The 22,053-nt window shown below is 41.1% G+C and overlaps 2 protein-coding genes across 2 annotated transcripts; one reads left to right on the forward strand and one right to left on the reverse strand.

The window, feature by feature from the left end:
- Nucleotides 1-410: 410 nt before the first annotated feature.
- Nucleotides 411-8,850, reverse strand: nop56 (NOP56 ribonucleoprotein homolog). Its single transcript, XM_018759947.2, has 13 exons — nucleotides 8,775-8,850; nucleotides 8,155-8,307; nucleotides 7,017-7,106; nucleotides 5,511-5,625; nucleotides 5,056-5,223; nucleotides 4,599-4,797; nucleotides 4,094-4,281; nucleotides 3,712-3,863; nucleotides 3,324-3,424; nucleotides 3,000-3,148; nucleotides 2,557-2,678; nucleotides 1,516-1,668; nucleotides 411-1,341 (listed from the first exon to the last, which is right to left on the reverse strand). Exons 2-13 carry the CDS (start codon nucleotides 8,155-8,157, stop codon nucleotides 1,093-1,095), a joined length of 1,689 nt encoding a protein of 562 aa, XP_018615463.1. The 5' UTR covers nucleotides 8,158-8,307; nucleotides 8,775-8,850; the 3' UTR covers nucleotides 411-1,092.
- Nucleotides 8,851-9,415: 565 nt separating this feature from the next.
- On the forward strand, nucleotides 9,416-15,788 carry LOC108938974 (uncharacterized). Its single transcript, XM_018760008.2, has 5 exons — nucleotides 9,416-9,659; nucleotides 11,051-11,313; nucleotides 11,416-11,582; nucleotides 11,686-12,842; nucleotides 13,788-15,788. The coding sequence occupies exons 2-5, from the start codon at nucleotides 11,079-11,081 to the stop codon at nucleotides 14,176-14,178; spliced, it is 1,950 nt and encodes a 649-aa protein (XP_018615524.2). The 5' UTR covers nucleotides 9,416-9,659; nucleotides 11,051-11,078; the 3' UTR covers nucleotides 14,179-15,788.
- Nucleotides 15,789-22,053: the final 6,265 nt, after the last annotated feature.

The raw sequence follows: 22,053 nt of genomic DNA on the forward strand, positions 1-22,053 counted from the left end.
TATAATCCTCAATCTATATTTATTCATCCTGATTACACAGCAGTGCTTTCATCAAGTAGTAAAATCACTTGATACATAAATGCTTTGGCAGGGCTAGTTTCCCCTTCCAGCATCTCTGTACACATTCCTAGTACACTGTGTATACCATGTACTTTTCATCTTGGTAAAAATCAGGATACTCAACTTAATCCAGCCCCTAAAGTCTTAGACACTGGTTATCAGATAAACCTGAAATATTTCTGTACTAAATTAGAGATCTTAAATTTCATGGAAACTAATGTAATGCTGCTTAACTATGCAATTCAATAAGGCTATGTGGGCTCATCGGGAAACCAAGTAGAGGTTTGTTCACCTATACACAAATGTAAGTTTAATCCTTGAGCATTTTTTTCAGGCAGAGCACAAAAACATTCAGTAGAAACATTTTTATTGTACAAATAAGGAAAACCACTTAAGCGGCCCCTTTCAACACACGTACGCTGAACAGACCTCTGAACAGACCTCCAAACAGACCATTATCGGTCTATCCGCCAATCAACATGGTAAGATGCAGTAGCGTGGCGGCTGTTCCAAGCCAGCATACATCCCTCACAGTTGGTACACTAAGACTGAGGCAGGCAGCATGACAACTATCACCTTGCAGCCTGCCTCACTGGTCACACAAAGGACAGTCATCACATGGTAAACCATGTAAGAGCCTCCCATTTTAATCTGGCAAAACATTCCCAACATGTGCTGCTTACTGAAAGAATTTAATTCATTTTCATTAGTTTTGGAGTAAGGATTCATAAGTTTCAGAACATTTACTTTACATTCACTTACCTTCTAAACCATGTGATTAACACTACTGCTGCATCTTCATAAGGTATAGAAGCTTATACTATTAGAAGCACTCAAAAGAGAAGGTATGATTAGAAAGTTTTATAGAATAAGGTCAGTTCCACATTAACTCAAAGGAAACTGGAGGCAAACAGGAGGACTCTTGTTTTAAAAAATATTCACATTCAGAATGTTATAGTTACAAAAGTACAGTATAAGCTCAAACTTGTCCTGCGGATGGATGTTTTCATGTCCACCTTTATTGCCCTATGTTTACTTTTCTTTTTTCTTCTTCTTTGTCTTGACCTGCTGAGGTTCTGTTTCTTCCTCTGCCTCCTCCACTTCTTCTGGTTCCAGCACCTCACTTTTTCGCTTCTTCTTCTTCTTGGCAGGGGCTGTTTCCTCTATGCCATTCTCTGCTAGATCCTCAGCCTCGTTCTCCACGTTTTCTTCTTCCATCTGCTGCTTCTTTTTCTTTTTTTTCTTGGCAACAATTTCTGTCTCTGCATTCTGGTCATTTTCCTGGAAGTAAGCCAGCTATTAGTTACATTTTTTTTTTTTTAAATAAAAAAACAGCAAACAATTTCACCAAATTACATGGCTGGACATTAAGTACCTTGCTCAAGGGTACCAAATCAAGTGCACCAGCTCACACAGTGATTAACTAGAATCCCCCATCACTCTAACAGTAATCACCTCTTCAGCTAGTTTGGTCTTCTTCAGTGTGTGGTCTTCTTCCTCTCCACCCTCGACTGTGGATAGAGCCTCAAGCTGCTTCTTTTCACGCTTTTTTCGCTTTCTTTCTTTCTTCTCCATCTTCCTTTTCATCTCTGCTGCCACTTCTCCAGCCTAAATGGGTAAACATTCATTTGATGTATTTTGAAGAAAACAGCAGCTGAAGTCTTAACCGGTGTCAAGCAATTCCAAGTGGACCAAAATATTATTTAAATATAGTTGGAACATTTACTGTATGAATGAAAACATTCCTCATAAGCCTGCAATACCAGTGATCAAAATATATTTTACAGTACTTTCCTTATCAGGACCCAACTCGATATATATACTTCAAATATACTATATGCTAGATACCATGGATCTAAATGACAGTTCAATTCTAAAAAAAAAAATGTTTTATTGAAAGGGTCAAGATGTTAGTATGGCAAATACATTGGATCCTTGGTATATGAACTAGGATTGGAAGACGAATTGCAAACTGAACAAATTATAAACAAAGACTAATAAAAATAATGCTTGACATATCCCTCAAGTTACCATCTAGTTAGGTTCTTTATTAACCTTAGTTTTATTTATTCTGTCTATATCCAAGACATTTAAAATACTGAAAATAAACAAATTTACTCTACAAACTTCTACCAAGTCTCAAATAGGTGTGGCTTTTGTTGTTTCCTCAACCCTTTCAGATGCCTCTTACTCTAAACTGACATTGTTAGAGTAACCAATAGTACTTAAGATGTAAACACTGTAGACAAGTTGGATTAAGGACCTGCATTACTGACATCTACTGGCTTGGAGGGTGAACAGGTCACATTCTCTTTGCTATGACACTAAATAGATTTGTTTAGTACTGGTACTTAACAGTATGTCCACATTCAGGTCATTGGAACTGCTCTACAAGAAGAATACAACCTAATTGCAAGCTAAAGGTAAGGAATTGTTTGTGTCAGGGGTTCACACGCAGTTCTGTTCCCATTATTGAGACTGTAGCTGAACCCTCACCTCAATTATGGCCTGCTTCATGACGTCCAGGTTCTTGCGTGGGACCTGCCCTGTCTCATAAAAGGTCAAGCGCTCTTCTACCTGTTCTCTCAGCTTGTTGCCAAAGACACTGTTAGGCAGCTCTGGCATATGGGAAGGAAAACCACAAGAAAACCCAAAGGTCAGCATGGTTTTGTGTAAAGCAAAAGGCGGCCAACTAAGCAGATTACTTCACGAAAAAGCAAACCAACATCCCCCAAAGAGTGAAAAACTTGACCAAAAAAAAAAAAAGTGCTTTAAGGCTCAAGGACACTGCTAAATAGCAGAAAATAACTAAATGTCCGTTGTTTTAAATGTATGGGGGGGGGGAGTATTTTATGTAATGCCAGAGTGCCTCTAAAGCAGGTTTATGTTGTGTTCTACCGTTCTACCTGAAACCTGCTTTGCTGCACACACTCCCTCACCTGAAAAGCAATCCACACGGCATGCGATGGTGCATTTGTTGGCCAAGTAGCGTGATATGCGGCCTTTGTTTTTAGCAGCAGCACGCCCAATGAAGGTGGAATGAAATATCAGACCATACTTTGGGGTATTTCCTCTGGTCTTCAGTGCTCTGGAGGAACAATTACAAGTTACAACCGTGCAGCCAATAAACCATGCAGTAAAGCAGAACACTGAACACATTCACCTTGGCATCTCAATTGTCATGAAACCAACATCTGCGGCACTCTTAAGACAAGTAACTGACAACCTGGCAGTGTCCATGTGCACGTATCAAGCTCACATACCTGAAGAGCGCCTTCTCTGCACCAAGGATTTGCACAGTGGAGGCAGGGTACTTGGCTAGATTAGTCAGACTACCAGCATGGGAGATGAGACGTGCTCCCACCTGAGGAATGAGGGAGGGAAAAGCATTAGGCCATAAACTGGCACAAATGCTTCAAGCCTACAAATAAGTGACTCAAGGAGGAGTGACTTGGGGACAGATCAGCACCTCATAACTGTCATCACAGAAATCAGTGGATTGACAGATTTGGCATTACATCACATGTCCCTGAATCTGAATTACACCACATGTCCACTTCACTGAATGCTACAGGGGGTTGCAGCCACTGAAGTCAAGACGTTCCATGTGCTAAATATGTACAGGTGGGAGAACTTCAGCTGTGAACGTACCACTTCTCCAATAAGAGCAGCCAGGTTGGGGGCCACTTGGACCATCTTGGAACGCAGATATTCCTGGAGCTCCTGTCTGTACTGCACCAAGGAAATCACACGGTTTGAGAAGCTCTCAATGTTGATCAGGTCAATGGGGGAGATATCCATTCCTGAAAAAAGATGGCCCATACATAGTACATCACTGCTTTCTTCTGGTGCTATTACACATTACATCTCTTGTCCATTTACCAATGCTGTAATAAAGACAACCATAAAAAAAATCCTGCTGTTTAATCTGACAAAGCTATACATTACTCTGGGTAAGAATACTAGAGGACTAAATAATGGCCTCACCCAGAAAAAGGGACCAGAGCTGTAAAACACCTACACGGGTACTGACCCATAGAGCTGCGAGATGCCTCCAGAATAGCCTGGGCCTTGCTGCTGTCCATCACCACCTCTTCCAGCTGCTCCAGGCTCTCCTCACTCAGCTCCTTGCGATTCCCAATAAGACGAGCCAGACGGCAGTACATGGAGTTGTCGTTCACTATCTTTATCAGCTCTGGGAAGTGGTAACCGTACCACTCGCTACACAGAGGAAACAGGACAGGAACAATCACCATCCAGCACTTTAAATGAAAAGTGATGGCAGTTTGAAAGTTCAATTCTCAGCATCAATAGATTTAAATTTTCTTTGGTGAAAATACTTTAGTTTACAGACTAACTCCTCGGCACTTGGACATGAAACTCATTTATAGTTCTAAGAAAATAATAATAAAAAAACCCCTCAAAATTCTGCAAAACAAATGCAAATGTGTGTACAGCCTGAGCCAAGAAGTAGAGCTAAATTCAACATGCAATAAGGGTAATGCTACCGGGCATCATAAAGGCATCAGAAAATGTACCGGACACGCATGGAGAAGGTGTTGACGTCTTTGTCCAGCTGGTCAAGAAGGGCGATGGACTGAATGATCATGTTGTCTGCTCGGTTAACGTTGAACTTGACCTTGGCCCTGGAATAGCTGTGCCCCAAGCCCAGTTGAGCCTTGGAGGCTGCTTGTGCGGTCAACCCTTTTACAAGGGAGTGGAAGTGTAAACGCACACCTGAGGATGAAGAGGCGGAAGGAAAGACATTTCTTTACAATATAATGTATAACATGCACTAAACATTTCACGCACACCAGGTATAGACATGGTGTTTCTTCAGGAAGTGAGTGCTCAGTGGTTCAGGTTTAAAAGGTAGTCGCATCACTTTATCAGTGGATTGACAGATATCGAAACATCACCACCACTGAGCAAATCTAGGTCATATTTATTGATAACAAGAGCAGGAAACAGAACTCGGGGATCTGTGCTTCCTACCTCTTAGCAACTCTGCAACTACCCCTCCTGTCTGACAGGAGAGCCCAAGCTCCTCCTGCAAGGAGGCCCCTATCTTTGCATCAGCCACCCCAAGAATGACCTTCTTCTTCTTGCCGCCAGGTGGCAGGTTTGTTTCGAGGAATAACTTCAAATCTTCATGCACAACTCCTTTCGAGGGGACAGAAAAGGGTTTATAATTTTGAGATCGAAATACAGTAGTCTACACACATTGCGGAGTATCATTACTAACCCAAGTATAGAGGAACAGCTCTGTGGTTCAGTTCAACAGTAAGTGGCATCAACAAATATCAGTGGATTGACAGATAATTACAACATCACCACCACAGAGCCTCTGTACTGCAACTACTTCTAAACTTCAACACAGAGAGACAGTCTGCCAAACAAGTAAATGAAAACTGCAACATCCCAATGTTCACCAACCCTTTGGATCTTACCCTCAGAGATGGCATTCATGTTTTCCAAGGCAGACTGTGCAGACTTGAATGGGAAAAATGCTGCCAACTTCACCACCGTACTGAACTTCCCAAGATTCAGCACACTCTCCTCTACCTGAAATAAAACGACCTAAAAAGTTACTTCTACAGCAATGTCATTAATTTCAACAGCTTCACTCCAGAGATAGTGAAGCAGGCTGTAGCCATAGTAGAGGGAGTTCGCTTAAAAATATAAAATTAAAGGCAAAAGTCACTAACATGTGATGTTCACAGTTCAATCACGTTATTCGACTTGAGAGGAGCCAATACTACATAACTTCCGCTGCACCATACCCCCTGCTTTTAAGCAGATACAAAACTCAATTTGTGACCTGAACCTGCTGTAAGATAACCCTGTAGATATGTTGCTGTATCTGCAGAAGGATGCAACACATTTTAACAAAAACATAAGTTACAAAAATGTATAAAAAAACCAAAAAGTAATGATTCTTAAAAAATTAAGTATTTGGAGAGAAATTCTGCAGCAATATAAAAACCAGCAGAAATGATCCCCCACTAAGCGAGAGCACAAGACCTACTTAAAGTGACAGTACACCCTTAAAATTAAAAATGTTCAGCAATTACTTTGCAAAATAATTACATTTGTAAAAAGCATATATTTTACAGTACTATATGGGTTTCCTACAGCAAAGAAATCTAATGTTGATTCCTGATACCACTGCATATGACAATATACATGTTGCATCCTGAAAAATGTATGCAACAAATCAGTAAAATAAAGGACAGACAGAAGGGTATCAAGGAGAGCAATGAACTGATAAATATCCTACAAAATATGAAATAGTCAAAGCCAATAACCTCAACACATGTGCTACATGCATTCTATCAGTGTTAAAAACACCAAAAAATTAATGCTTTAAGAACAGACTATTTGTCAAGTGTTTCACAAAGACACAGAACCTACAGGTTAAAATTTAAAGTGCACAGCCTTCCACAAAATAACAGTTAAAAAAGGAAGGCTTGGTGTTTTGTTGTAAATAGTTTTCTTGCTTTGTGTTTTAACTGAGAAGAACCATTAGAGGCAAGCAAGTTAATATTTATGCTACCTGGCCCACATTAATGATATTTCCCTTTATTTGATAATGGAAAAGAGCCCTGGTACATGTTGCTCCACTACAAGATGTACCTTCCCTGCCCGTATTAGGACTATCTGTATACCGAGAAGGGAAAAGAGAAAGGGGGCACGGTGGCACAGAAATAGAGTTGCTGTCGCTCTGGTTTCCTCCCACAGTCCAAAGACATGCTGATGAGGTTCCCCCATAGTGTGAGAGTTCCACTGATGTATGGATGAGTGACCCAGTGTAAGTAGTGTATCTAGCAGTGTAAGTCACCTTGGTGAATAACGAGTGTAGGCTGATAACACTACATAGAGTTCACTGGAAGTCGCTTTAGAGAAAAGCATCTGCTAAATAAAAAAAAATGTAAGAGGAAAGCACACTGTGTGACCTGTGGCAGAAGCATGCCAATCTCCTCCACCTCCTTGACCGCAAAGAGAGCATATCCAGCAGCATGTTCAAAGAGAACATGTAGGAGCACCTGAGGAGGGAGAGGACAACACACACCATTAAGTTCATTTTCAATAAATCATACATTTCCCACAAGAAGCACATGCTAAAGGAAAGGTACCACAAACTGACCGTGACTCTGCTTTATAAGTTTACCAGCACATTTTCTTGTATTTTAACTAGTAACTGTAACGATGATTTTTGAACCTTCAGCTCTGACTTTTAATTCAGCTAACTTTTATTCACTTGTTGTCAGGATCAGGAGCTGCACATTCAGGCACCTGCACAGATTATTATTAGTATTATTGTTGCTCAATATTCAGTTTTGCGCTCGTCCCTGGGTGCTGCTACACGTGCTAGCTGCTGTATGCTACACACAGGACTATATATACTGACTAAGAAAAAGGACACGCTTCTCGAACTGTGGAGAACTTTATTATGCATATCGACACGCAGCGAAGTCGCAGTATTTCCGCGGTTTTGCTGGAGACAGTAAATTAACGCGTAGTCGGCGGGCGCGCGGCGATGTGCACGCGCCCAGGCAGGCGAAGGCCTGCTGTGGCCCGAGCCTCCGCGCGCCACGTGCTGCCCGCGCCGACAACTGCGCGCAGCGGCCGGAGTCGCACGCCTTTTGGGCATTTAACCATTTACTGCAGTTTACCGGCATTTACATCCACAACTGAACTGTCTCAGAATATATTTCAAAAGCTATAAACCGAGAGTACACGGCTACAAATTCAGTTTTGCTCAGACGATACGCAAATCAGAGTAGAACGATAACTCGCCAGAGCACTCCCTAATCTTAGTTTGTAGGAAATACTGCATCTGAAAACACAGGAGGAAAGCGTCGGAGCCTTTCGGAATTTATCCCTCTTATAACTGAAGATCGCGCGGAAAGAATCAAACTCATTCATTAAGCCCGAAACGAAAGGACTGACTCGCCTCACCACGTTGTACTGCAGCTTACTACAAAGGCAGGAGGTACGCTCCAGTCCACTAAGACGATTTTTGAGGGGAAAAAAATTTAAAAAATACATGCCGAGAACACACTTTTGCATTTAAAAAATGAATTTCCTTACCATGATTACTATAAATTATATATGTGGGAGGGCACGCGTTCGCTACCGCTGCTGATCCTGCCGTGCTGCGACTAGTATTCCGCCGCCATTAGCTCCGTCACTCAAGCTGCGGGGTCCCTGCGCCACATGGTCTCCGTGCAGCACTTCCTTTCACTGAGAGAGAGCGCGAGAGAGAGAGAGAGAAAAAAACATCGTGGGTTCTGTAGTGAGAGTATCTAACACACACCCGGCCAAACTGTCTAAACTCAGAGAGAAGAGATTATCTCTGTGCTTATAACATTTGTACTTTGAACTCGTTAACTTTCGCAATTCATAATCGTTTTTAAAATCTTGAAGCCTTGATTTAAAAAAAAATAAACAATGTATTTTGTAGAGGGGTGATATTTTCCCTCCTGCTAATAGAAATTTGGGAAAGGTTTGAGCCGCCATCTCCATCATCTAAATGTTTAAATCCATAACATTTCTCACGGCTGCTATCGAAAAGGCTGAGAAGTGAGCCACCAACGTTTGTTTTTATACTATGGTTGTAAAGATTGTATACTGGAAAAATATAACGTACTTTTCTCTATACAGGACTTTACGTTACAATAGCAAAAATTGTCCCTCAAGGCACCCCATACCTGCAGTCTTACGATGGCGGGTCAAGAGCTCTGAGATTGGGTAATAAATTTTGTGGCAAGGTGATGAGCTTCGTGATGTGTGATGATCTCTGTGATTGGCTAATGAGATAAGTGTTTGAGTGTCGAGATCTTTGATTGGGTGATAGTGTTAGCGATGCGATGATGTGCTCTGTGATTGGGTGATTTCATGGATGTGTTCACTGAGCGCTTCCCTCGGCGTTTGAGTAACAGTAGTTACACACAGCTCACTGGAATTGTCATTATACGATGTCTTACGTATTTCAAATAAAGATTCTAACATTTAAATACATATTTTGAAATCTTTAGCGGGATGACACGAACTACTCTAAGGGGAGCTATTGTTGACACATGATTTTATGTGGAGCGAGACGAGAGGAATCGTCAAAAGCTGTCCTATACATGCTTGTTGTGTTAATTTGTTTAAACTTGCTTGCAACAACTTCAGCACATAATGAAAGTGTCTCAATAAACGAAATCACTTCGAAAGCACAGTGTACCGTTTTCATTGTGGACGGATACCTTTCTCCCCCCCACATTAAAGCTCACCGTTACCTCTGCAGGGGTTTTTATTTACTGGGAGGGTGACGGTTGGCTCTTCACTTCCTAATACGTAACGCAGAGGGAAACACCCTGAAATCCGAACATTACTCCAAGAGTGAAAACGACTGACTTACACACCTATGAGTTGTATTACATTGACGTGCTGGACAGCTAAGCAGATTGGAGGACTAAAGCGCAGTATTTAGTTCAGTGGACAGACACCTTGTCCTTCTCCCTCCTGAGAAGTGGATCATCGAGAAGTGAATCGCTGGAACTTGTCAGCGACGGACTGGTCCTGACCCGACTGCCCCGAGCTCACTTTCAGTATGTATTAGGCTACTGTATATATAATAATGCAATAATGATGAAACTCTACGCGCTTCGTCCCATTAAGTCTGTTATCACACTCGCGCGTTTGCGGGCAATATAATGAATTATCGATACTTCAGGGGTAATTATACTCTAGTGTCGCGGCGATGGGAGAAGAGTCTTCCCATCATGCATTGCGCTCCAGTTCTTCTCTTCGGGAACAAAGTTAATGCTGTATCGTTATTGATATGTGTGTTTGTGTGGTTCCTCTACGTTTATTCAGGAGACAGTTTTACTAATTTGTATTAGTCCGATAAATGTCGGTGGGAACCTGTTGCTGTTGGCGGCTGAGGGAGTTTTGGCCAGTGTGTCCAGGAGTTGTGTTTTAATATGCTGTAAAGGGATTTTTTGATTAAAAAGAGCACGTTGGGAGTGTTGGTTAGGAAGAAATGTGTTTCACAATCACACACAGGCATTGGCACAACACCCAGTTTTTTGTGATGTGTGGGATCGGTAGCGATGTGCAGTTATATTTTTGTCTTGGGATTATTGTGATTTTGTCACTGTTTTTGTATTAATGAACAAAAAAGGAATCTTTTTTTAAGAAAAAAATTAAAAAATACTGCTCGCAAGAAACGTGTTCGCACAGTCCCGCCTCCCGGAAATGCGTCATCGCTCATTTGAATAAGCGCGATTTAAATGCCCTTCATTAAATCTCTTTCTGCTGACATTTGGTCATACATTGTGGTAAAATATTTGCATGGTGATGGCGTTAATGAAGCCAAGTAATTAATAGTAGTACTTTCAGACGTACAGCTAGGAGTGAAAAGTTTGTGAAACTTGCCTAAGAGCAGCTGCCCGGACCCAAGGGTTGCAGGTTCGAATCCAGCTGTAGTACCTTGAAACAAGGTACTTACCCTAAATCGGTCTAGTACAATTACCCAGTTGTATAAATGGGTGACTGATTTTAGGTTGATTAACGCTGTAAGTTGCTTTGGAGAAAAGCGTCAGTTTAATGAATACATGATGTAAAGGCAAACAGATGGAATTGTTTAGATTTCCATATGAATGGCTCCTAAAATGTGATCTTTGTCAACATAAATAAAGGGATAATATAATGACACCAGTGACTGCGTGCTCACATACTTTTTCCAACAGTTATCTTGATTGTTTAAACCATTTGTTCAACTAAGTAAATTTTGTAAAATGTAAAATCTTGTGATGTTTCATTCAGTAAGAGTGGCTTTAGTTATTATTATGACTTAAATGAAATCAGATCACGTTTTATGAGGCATTCATGCAGAAATCAAGATAATTTGAACATTTTCAAACTTTTTTTTTTTTTTTGCAAGTGAATCATACATTATGATAGGTTCAAGTTTCTTTTTTTTCCCATAATTCTTCAGCCTTTAAAGAGGGTGTGGAGAGAGAGAGATGCCCCTGTTTCGAGGGTCTCTGCCCTGTTCTGCTAAAGGAGGGATAAAGAAGAAGAGGAGGAGGAAGGCAGGATGGGTAGAGAGGGATGCAGAAGGATGCAGCCCTTCACTGGCCACTTTGTGTCTTTGGAGCCTGGCTGAAAACATGAAAGATTTCTGGACCAGAGACTACGCTGAGAAGTACATGGATCATTACACCTTCCGCTACATCATGGGCCCCTTCAACATACTGCGTTGAGTATTTGTTCTTTCAGTTAGAACATTTGGTGTGTGCTTGCGAGTGCTCAACCTTGATTTTGAGAGATGGCTGGTCTGACATTTAGTCTTACCTGCAGCAGGGGAGCTTGTAGAAGATCTGCTGTCTCTCCTTTCCTCCCGTCACTCGATGACGCGAGCTGCCCTGCACCTCCTGTTGGTGCCCCAGGTCCGCTGCCTCTCGCTGTCCTCTTGCTCCAGCCTGGTCACATCCAGCATTTGCAGCCTCATTGGTATCCGCTGCCAGGTACATATTCAAATTTTGCACTTAATTTAGTATGTAATTCATACCTTTTTTCCTCTCTGTAATTACGTGAGGGTGTATTTATGGTGTTTGTTTTCTCACCCAGGCTTTGCAGTCCCTGGATCTCAGTGGTGCTCAGCACCTTTCTGCCCTGGTCTTGAGTGAACTGCTGGGGCAGCTGACCAGGCTACGCTCCATCTCTCTGACAGGCACTCAGTGTGATGATCGGGTCCTACGGACACTGGGTACCAGCTGCCCTGCAGTGCAGCACCTCAATGTATCGTGTTGTCATCAGCTTTCACCCACCAGCTTGCTGCATTTGGTGCCCAGGCCATCTGGGCACGATGGACTGTCTCTTAGGAGCCTTCAGGCCCTGGACATAGGGTTAGAGAGCAGGGAGTCATACAGGGTGGGGGTTGCGATCTTCCTCCTGCTCTCAATGCCTTCCCTTGAAAAGGTTGCCATTGAGGGACTGGGAGAAGCTTGTGCCCTTATGGAAAGCCAGGATTTTGGTGTGCTGGATGACTTCACTTTACAGAATGAGGTGCCTGACCTCTGGGAGTTGTGGAGTAATAGAATCCAGGGAGAGCAATCGGGGGCATGTGAAAAAGCAGTTGAAAAGGAGTGTCTGGATGATGAAAGAATAGAGGGATGGCTGTCAGAGAGCGAGGATTACGATGAGGATGAAATTGAGCAGCAGAATGAAAGGGATAACACTGGGATGTGGAAAGATAAAGGGAAGAGTAAGCCTTACAGTAATAGTCTAGAAGAATTAGAAAGCAGTGGTGTTACTGGTGGGAAAACAGGCGAGGGGGAGAGAGCTTTGGGGGGAAGTTTGACGCTTAGTTTGCGGGAAGCCCAGGGTGTATCATGCAGTAGTGTTAGGGCTTTAGGGCTGCTGTGTCCTGATTTATGCTCACTGTCTCTGCACTGTGAAGAAGGCCTAGTAGGGCACTTAGCTGCTGGACTGGGGCAATGGAAAGGGCAGTTTTTCAGCCTCAGTGTGCAATTCACAGGAGTTTTGCCTGAAATTCTACCTGCCGTAGGTGTTGTAGGTTCCTCGTTGCACACACTGATTTTGGAGGGAGTCAGGGTGGATAGCGATGCTTCTTTCCTACAACTTCTCCGCTCTTGTCCCAAGCTGAAGACACTTTCAATACATACAGAACCTCCAAACATAAATGAAGAGGAAGAGGAGGAAAACGATGAGCACGATATTCAGGGACTGCCCTGTCTTCCCCAGCTGCGCGTGCTCTCACTCAAGTGAGTATTTAGCCATACAGCACTGCTTGAAATTATGTGAACCCCTTGTGTCCGTTAGTTTTACGACAAAATGGTTATTGAATGAGAATCAGTGTTTCTCATCTGACATAATAGGTGTGCAATGACCGATTATGTTACTTAACAGGAAATAATCTGTGTACTAGAAAAATGGTAGTGGTGCAGGTAGAAAAATAAGCAAACCTCAAGTTGCATTGGTTAAAACAAGTAGACAAAGTCAGGTGCGGTTCACATTTGACAGTTTGTCTTAGTTTAATTTCTGTTACAGTCACAAAAGATCATCTTTGATGCTTTTTCTTATATTTAAAGTTGATTTGTAATTTAATTACGTTTACATTTGTTCATTTAGCTGACGCTTTTCTCCAAAGCGACTTACAATGTTAAAGTATTTACAGTTATTTACCCATTTCTACAGCTGGGTAATTTTACTGGAGCAATTTCGGGTAAGTACCTTGCTCAAGGGTACTACAGCTAGAGGTGGGAATCAAACCTGCCACCTTTGGATCCAAAGGCAGTAGCTCTAACACCTACGCTACCAGCTGTCCCTATTAATTAATGACATTGTCTCCGTTATACAGCACAGATGGTAAATATCACTATTTTCAAACCAATCAGAGCTGTTAAGATGCCCTGCTAAGGGAGGAGTTAAACTGACCAAGGTCCCGTCATCATTCTCCCTGCCCTGCTTGCCCTCGGCGCAGGTTCGATGATCTGTCAATAACTGTTGACTTTCCAGGTTGCCAGCAATCATGTTGTATGGTTGTCCTTCAACTGGAAGTGTACTGAACTTAATGGAAAACTGCCAAGTGATCCACAGAATGGCAAGAGGACATAATAACAGCATCACTCTAGTACATTTAAGGGCCACAAGTCAGGACAGTAAAGGGGGGAAAAGAAAATGCTGTGATCTTTCCTTCTCTTTTCCAGATTCTTCATGGAACAACAGCAGAAAAAACCTCTCATGACTTGGAGCTCCCTAAAATGGGCAACACTGTCTTTGTTAGGCAGTTCTCCTTTCTTAGAGAAAGCCTCACTTGTGGCCATGCCGTGCCCTATGGATGCAGTGTTCCAGAAAGTTCTCGATGGCCGTCTTGGAAGTCCAGAGGCCTCTCGTATTTCTCCACTACATAACCTGCAGCATTTGAATCTGGCTTACTGTAATATTTCCACGAAAACTGCCTCAAGACTGGTGATCCATGAGAACTGCTTGTCCACCCTAGATTTGAGTGGCTGCTGGAATGTGAGCTCTGAGAACATTGTGCAGTTGCAAATGAAGGCCACCAAGAGGAGACATCCACTCACTATTCTTTGGAGGTGAGCCATTCGAAACAGTTAAATCTGGAAGGACCGCACAGAAATGAAAACAAGAGCACTGTTTTCTGTTTGCCTCGTGAGGTTTCGTAATTGAAGGAACTCAGTGTGGTTTTAGAAGCCTTGTTTCTCCTATGTCTGCTATTCCACTATGAAAATTTGTGTTTGTAGGCTATAGCTGTGGGTGTCAAAGAGAATTTAATTCCTTTTTTTATGGAACACAACCTTAATTATGATTTTTTTTCTAAACAGAAGTTAACATGTATGTGGCTCTGCATCCAATGCGTAAGATGAAAACCTAGAAAATGACATCAGCTGTAACTGACTCCACTCCTAATATCACTTGTAATTGCTCCAGCACTAGTGTCTTCCGGTCATGTGTTACATGCCACAGCACTGTGCGCTTGACTTTCCTAAAAAGATGTACAGAGTTTAGGGATCAAGCTCAAGAACATCTTCAGATTGAAAGGTCTCAAGTTTGAATCTTCGTTCCTCTTGTAGTACCCATTAGTCAAGGTTGTATTGATCAAAATACCAGGTACTTTACTTAACTACAGGTAAAATATATTAGCATACAATATTGGAGCCAGATGCCTTGGACAAATGTGTTATCCAGATAAATACACTGGCTCCTTGTGTTATAAACATCCGACTTAGTTTTTTTGTATATACATATATTTTCCAGTTTATTTGCCTGTACTGTGTCAATATGTAAGTGATCGAGTGTGTGTCTGTAATGGACTGGTGTCCTGCCCACCATATACCCTGTTTAGCCTTGAGCCCTTTGTTTCTGAGATAGACGCTGCACCTCTGTGACCCTGACTAGGACGAATGAGCGAATCTTCTTCAACATTCTATTTTCTCAAAATTACTGTGCTGTGAAAATGACCCGTCTTTCTGTTCTTAGCTGTTAGTAGCAGTAAAACACAGAACAGAAATGGAACACTAATGAAGGACTGCCTTGAGTCAGCTTGCTTGCTCAGTGTGTACAACTTGTGTGTAGTCAGTAATAAGGTGATGACATGAATTGGTCGACCATCAGCGTTGAATCGGAGTTTGTGTTGATTGTCTCGTTGTTTTCAGTCATTTAAATTAGGGTTACTTTTAAAAAAGTTCAGACATTACAACAGTCTTTATAGGTATTTTTTATTTATTACAGCCACATATTCAAGATTTTTATGGAACCTAATCTGTAAATAAATTGAGGGAGATCTGTCATTAAGATTTTATAGATTATGGTTACGATAAAGAGGGTTGAATGTGTCTAGAAGCCGCTGATCACTTAACAGACTGATGTTGCGAATTAGTCAGCGACTGAGATTGATGAGAAGCTTATGAAGATGGCCGATCTTTATTTTTAATAATTTTATATGAGGTTTAATTTTCATATATTTTTAAACTAATTAGAAAAATCTCTTGCACTGCAACAGGCTGTTGTCCAGTTCAGGGTATACTCTGCATTATGCCATCCTTTTCCTGTGAATCTGTATTGGATGGATGGAAGGAAAGAAAGTGTATAGAACCTAACCTGTTAATAAACAGGGATTTCTTAATGGGGAAAATGACTTTGGATTTACAAACAGACTTCTGGTACCAAATTTGTAAATTGAAGAGCCTCTGCAACAATGAGAAGTACAATAAATACTGTATATTATAATAATTTTATCTCTGGTTACATTTTGTTTTCCTAAGTAATTACAGTTACAAGGTTTTGCTTGATGACAGTTGGTTTTTACTTTTGTCCAGGAAGGATTTTGTATAATTGATATTTAATATATGCTGTCAAATGTTATTCTTTTTTTCTTACCAAACACACATAAAATTTAGTATGTCATATTATGGGTACCAACTGTTCCAATAAAGCTTCAGTTTATGAAAGTGGTGGGCCACGTCCCCAGTATTGCAGGTATAACTTATGCTCATGAGTTCCAAGGATGTTTCCTAAATATGTTACCTTCAGATGAGACAAATGTGACATTTTACATTTAGGAACTACAGGACAAGATCAGTTCAGTTAGAGAGGCACTACTGTTTGCCTTTATGTTATTTTGGATGAAACAATTATCCCAAAGTCTACCCACTAAGTACGACTGGGGAAGATGGGGGAGGAGGAAAGGCAGTTAAACTCCTCTTAGGCAGATTTATGTACAGACCAAGTCAAGTTTAACACCATCATTAGTGCCTTCCTTGGACATGATGTTGCCCTTGTACTTTGATTGATTCCCCTGGGTGAAATTATCCATCCGGTCTTCTGACAAGCTCATTCCTTGCCAAACCCAGTCCAGCCCAACCACCTGGCTGAACAAGTAGAAGTACTAGAAGAAAGGCTGTGGAACTGTAAAGGTCTCACAAAGGCAGAAACAAACTTACTCTACAGCATCAGGCCTTGCAAATAAATTGCTTTTTGTATGTTGTGCCAGTAGCTTGGCTCTTCAACCTTTCTGAACTATATCTTTGTAGTTCACTCACTTGTTTTGTCTCTGCAAAGAAAAAGCAGACAGCAGTGGCTTTCCTGACTGTTCTGTATGTTCTTGGAGCACTAGAGGAAAAGAGGCAGCTTCTCATAGACCAGGGGGGTTGCAGCTGTGCCCAATGGCTTATGTAAACATAAAAGAGTGGCTTGCCAGGGCGTTTCTTTTACCCAGCTCCACTTGCAAAGCGATGTTATTCTGTTGGTATGTGTGTGGGTGTGTGGCCGCTGCTCCAAAAGAGAAGCTGAACTTCACAACACTTCACTTCCCTGTGAGAACGAAGCACGGGGGCAGTGTGAATACATCCAGTAAATCGCATTCCCTCATAGAGTATGTTGCTGTAAAATTGTAAAACTGTTAGGTAAAGCCAAACAATTAACTTGTTCTGTTTCTCAGTCTCGTGGCTTTGAATCATGGTGTGAGAAATTGTGCACTGAAGAATGAATGACTTTTGTTGTAGATTACGTAAGTTCTGACACTAATCATTGCTTATCTCAGAATGCTAAAATTTTCATACAGTTTGTCCTCAACTTCAAACATGCAAGTACATCTCAGGTCATGTTAGCATTTACATATTGAATGCACATTGTAAATAATAAGCATTGTGGTGCCTTCCTCTATGTTATGCATTAAGTGCTCATGCACAAATCTTTTACATCAACTTAGGCAAGACCTTTGCCTTGGAGATAAGAGCTATTATAATGTCCTGAAATTTGATTCGATACAATTAATTTTTAGTGCTCTTCTGACCAAGGTGATCCAGAGTGCTCTTCAAGATACAATACGGGGTAGCAGCAGTTACAGTTAACTGTTAGGATAAGCTAGCTGGCAGCTGAGGAGAGGAAAACAAAAAAACTCCCACTGTGAATAAGAAGAGAAAAACAATCCTCTGGAGGTCCATGTACTAGTGTCTGCCCAACCATCCTGGGCATTTTACTGTGGTGATAGGAGACCTGTGTGGATATATCTAGAACCAAAGACCAGTATTTTTGTCAGACATATAGATCGAGCTATAGTCCATGGAAGGTAAGGTAGGTATCCAGGCCCTTGGCTGCTGATCCCATTGCTTGAGGTAGGCAGTCATGGGCTCCCAGCCACAGAACTCAGTGGTTGCTGTAGGTGGTTGTTGGCTCCTGGCAGCGGGTCATCTCTTCAGAGGGTGGCAGCACGTTAGTGCCACCGAAGGCCCCGCCGGGGGCTGGTGTTCTCATAGTGCCAAGACACTTCAAGAAAAAGAAGTAGAGAACAGAGTACATCACTTGGGATCGGCTGATAAAATACAACATTACAGAAATGGGTGGAAAACAGTAATAAGGCAGGACTTTGTACTCATTATAGGAGACCTGCACCTAACCCAGTTTCACAGAGACTGTAAATATAAAACAATGATATATTTAATTTCTAAAGACAAAATTTTAAAATCCTATGGGAGAATTGTATGCAGTATTTGCCATCATAAGTATATTCATTTTTTTCAGTGTTGGTTAAACTTATTGGAATGAGGCCAGCTCAGTCAAACTAATTCATTTACTTCTGTGGTTTTATAACTTTCCTCACTTTTCTTCTCGATGTCACAGGTCAAGGAACAGGCATGGCCAATTTACCTGTCTCGTCTGATCTTTTTCAATGCTTATTTTATTTATAATGCCACATTATGACACTTGATTTTAGGAAATCAATGAAGTGAGTCATTATGCACTTGTGTGGGTTGGGGTTAAGGTTCAGGTGAGACAGAATTAGAGATGGGAGACCCAGGAACTGGACCCTAACCTTTTGACATAAATGTATAAATTTCCTGTTTTGATGGCTTTGGGCTAAATCCTGAAAGCTCCCTGTGGACTATGATGATGAAGACACCATACTCAAGACTGATGTGGGAGTTGCAGAAGGCTGTCAGTCAAATAAAAATGCATGTTGTACTATTTGAAAAGCCCTTCGTGGCTCCCTACCAACCCATTAACTATGAATATATCGCGTGTCACTAGCTGTTGTTTGTTGGCATAAGCTGACAAAAAAGGCAGGACAAGTCTATCAGACTCAGGAATTTGGAATTTTTTTCTGGATATTTTTATTGTTTGTTCACAACTCATATTCTTCTTGTTAAAAAAAATCTTGTAAGTCATTTGACCTTCTGATTATTAATCTTTTTTCTTTTTTTTTTTACAATTGTTCTGTACTGTGTGTCTTTTAAAAGAGAATATATAAAGAAAGTTAAAGTGAACAGCTCATCTTAACAAACATGTAAACATTTGCAAATAACACTAAATAGTATCCCTTGTAAGTTGCTTTGGAGAAAAGTGTCTGCTAAGTGAATAAATGTAAAAATGTAAATAGAAAGAATAAAGAATTGTATTTACAGAATAGACTATCTTCTGTTGGATGAAGATGGTTTGGGTTTTCATTTTTTGTTTTTTGATGATTTTTATAATTAATTATCTATTAAGTTTCTGAATCTCCAGCCCCCCCTGCAGCTATCTGGGAAGATTTGATCACCAAGAGCTGCGAATAACATGTTTAATAAACAATATTAAACAAATTCTGAATTGAAAGCTTACCATTCTCAAAGTCAGAAATGCAGGGACATGTAGAAATTATTTTAGTGGCACAAACTGTCATTGTCATGAAACCCTGAAGGTTTTCCTAGTGAGACTCTACCCTGAGGAATCTGTCAAAATGTTTGTTGGCACTTTGACTTTGACTGCCTGGTCAACAAAGCCAGCCTCAGCTGGACCCCTGCAGGAAACATGCAGACACAAGCTGGGGTGTCTTGTGTTTCAGGCTCATAGACCCGTGAGCTAGAAATGAGTGTCACAAAATGTCTCATCTATATGCTAAATCCCTGACTTGGTTTGACATTTAGAACTATCTTTGAATACATCTGTCTGTAGGGGTCATAAATGTTCTTATGGCTTTTCTTTAAAACAGAAGCATCCAGAAATCTGGAACTGCAGACACTCACATGTCTTCTACCCAGTGTTAAATAATCTTTATCAAATTTAAGATTTAGTTTTGTGTTTTTTTGAGTCCTGCTTGCGGTGCCTTGCGATGGACTGGCGTCCCATCCAGGGTGTATCCCCACCACCTCCAGCCTAGTGTCCTGTGTTTCTGGGTTAGGTTCTGGCTCGCGATTGTTAACATTGGTTGGTTTTGTGTTTTTAGCAGAAATACAAAAGGTGCAGCATGAGTTGATGCCTGCATGCTAACTTCTACGGGGACTCCATTAAGAGGTTAAGTGCCTTTGCTGTGCCGATCCACAGATCTAGCATTCTAGACCCTATGTGCAACACGTGGGGAATCCTTTGATAGATGGTTGGCACACGGAACAGAGAAAAGGACCCGTTTGTTTTCCTTCTTCCTCTCTGAACATATATCAGAAGAGGAAGGCACTATGGCAGGGTCACACAGAAAATGCTTCTCTGATATTCCCCAAAATGTCACAGGCTCTCAAGGTAAAGCTTGTGACTGATCGTAGCCAAGACAAACGGAGACCTCCATCTGTGAACCCCTGACTCATGATAATGATCGTGAAGCGTGACACTTGTGCAGAGCGGGGCTTTGGGAACCCACTGCTGCCACATGCAGAACCAGAGAGCCATTTGAAATATGGCTGATATGTATTCTGCGCATGAAGTGGCTGACAGGACTCCCAATTTTGCCAGGACCTTCAATCAAGGTTACTCTGCTGTGAGACAGACAGCTTTGAATGTCAAAGACCTCTCGACCCAGCTCCAAATTAGTAAATATTGCCACAGTCTATAGCCATGTGGAATAGAAAACTAATCTAGTCTTGCTAGTCCAGTGAAACTAAATGGACTAGAAAAATATGGCTGTGATCCCTAAAGCAGTGTTGGGAATTTTTTTCCTTATTAACAGAAGAGAGAGACTGTATTAGGCTCTCCTCATTAAATGGCTACTGTCATCGAGGAATCAAGAACCTGTCGAGTAAGACATGACAATGCACTCAACAATGACACTGACTTACGTTACTGAGGCCGGTTGGAGTGGAGGTAACCATATAAGCAGGGCTGTCATCAGACAGCAGGTTAGCAAAAAAGAAAAGGGCTTGTATTACTGCAAATAAACTACCATCAAAATGAGGGAACAGAAAAGAGGGAAAACCATCAAAAGTACTTTAGCCAAACCGTACAGTACAAGACAATCCTAAGGAACTCTTCCACTCCTCCCAACAGTCACCCATACCTTTCTCCAGTCCTCAGACCAGCTACTTTTAAGGCCCTTGTTGATAAGAGTCTATTACCTAAGTTTGACATAACTGAGCCTTATCCACTGAAAAAAATATTCCTAGCTGTTTTCGCATGTTCTGATGTCCGTTTCGCAAAATTGTGTGAATGTATTACTGATAACTCTTTAATCTATATTATATAGATTCTAAAGGCCATTAAAGACATTTCTATTTAAATTCAAAAACTCTTCCAATTTCATTTTCAGCTTAAACCACAATAATTTGTTCAAAACAAATTTTGTAAAAATTTTGTTTGTAACTGCATCAAACTGTATCAAACTGCTAAGGCTGGAGAGCTCACAAACATAGTCACTGCAAATATTGTGTGCAAATTAAATCTCTGAGTATCTGACTTGTTTCATGGCAAAAGAGGGCATCAGGGAATTTGATTATTCCTTATAAATCATTCACAGCTACTTCAGCATCGAGGGAAATGAATGTCTGATTCACACCTTCAAACTGGTCCAATCAAAAACAAGAAGAGGAGTGACTCTAAAACAACCACGAATAGCAGGGAAACAAATCAAAATTGAAATCAAATCCTTGTGTAATTGGTAAACTGTAGTAAGTGTAACCTTAAGATTGTAAGTCGCTTTGGAAAAAAAGTGCTAAATGAATAAAGAAAAAGGTAAGGTAAAAAATAAAATGATGATAAATGAGATAAAAGTTAACTAATTTTTGTTTAGAAATTTTCTTTAAAAGCTCTTCTTTAAAAAAAAATATTTTACTTTCTATTAGCACTCCAATTTTGGAATACAGGAGGTCCCCAATTTACAATGGTCCAATTTTTTCAATTTTACGATGGTGAGCTGGCAATAGACATTCGGTAGAAACCGTACTTCGAATTTTGAATTTTGGTGTTTTCCTGGGCAAGTGGTATGTGGTGCGATACTCTTTTGTGATGCTGGGCAGTGACAGCGATCCACATCTCCCAGTCTGTCATGCAGAGGTGTGTATTAAATGCATTTTTGACTTACGATGTTTTTGGCTTAAGATGGGTTTCGCGGAACGTAACTCCATCGTAAATAAGGGACCACCTGTAACTAATTGTAGAGTTGAGGAATTTTTTGATTGTGAAGGGCATCTAATATGTGTGTGATGGGGGTGGATCTGGGACACCAGACTGTGCTGTTGAGCCTTCCGGAGGTGTCGTGGGCCTAATTCAACG

Source organism: Scleropages formosus, chromosome 17 (assembly GCF_900964775.1).
Source record: "Scleropages formosus chromosome 17, fSclFor1.1, whole genome shotgun sequence".
Taxonomy (NCBI): Eukaryota; Metazoa; Chordata; class Actinopteri; order Osteoglossiformes; family Osteoglossidae; genus Scleropages; species Scleropages formosus.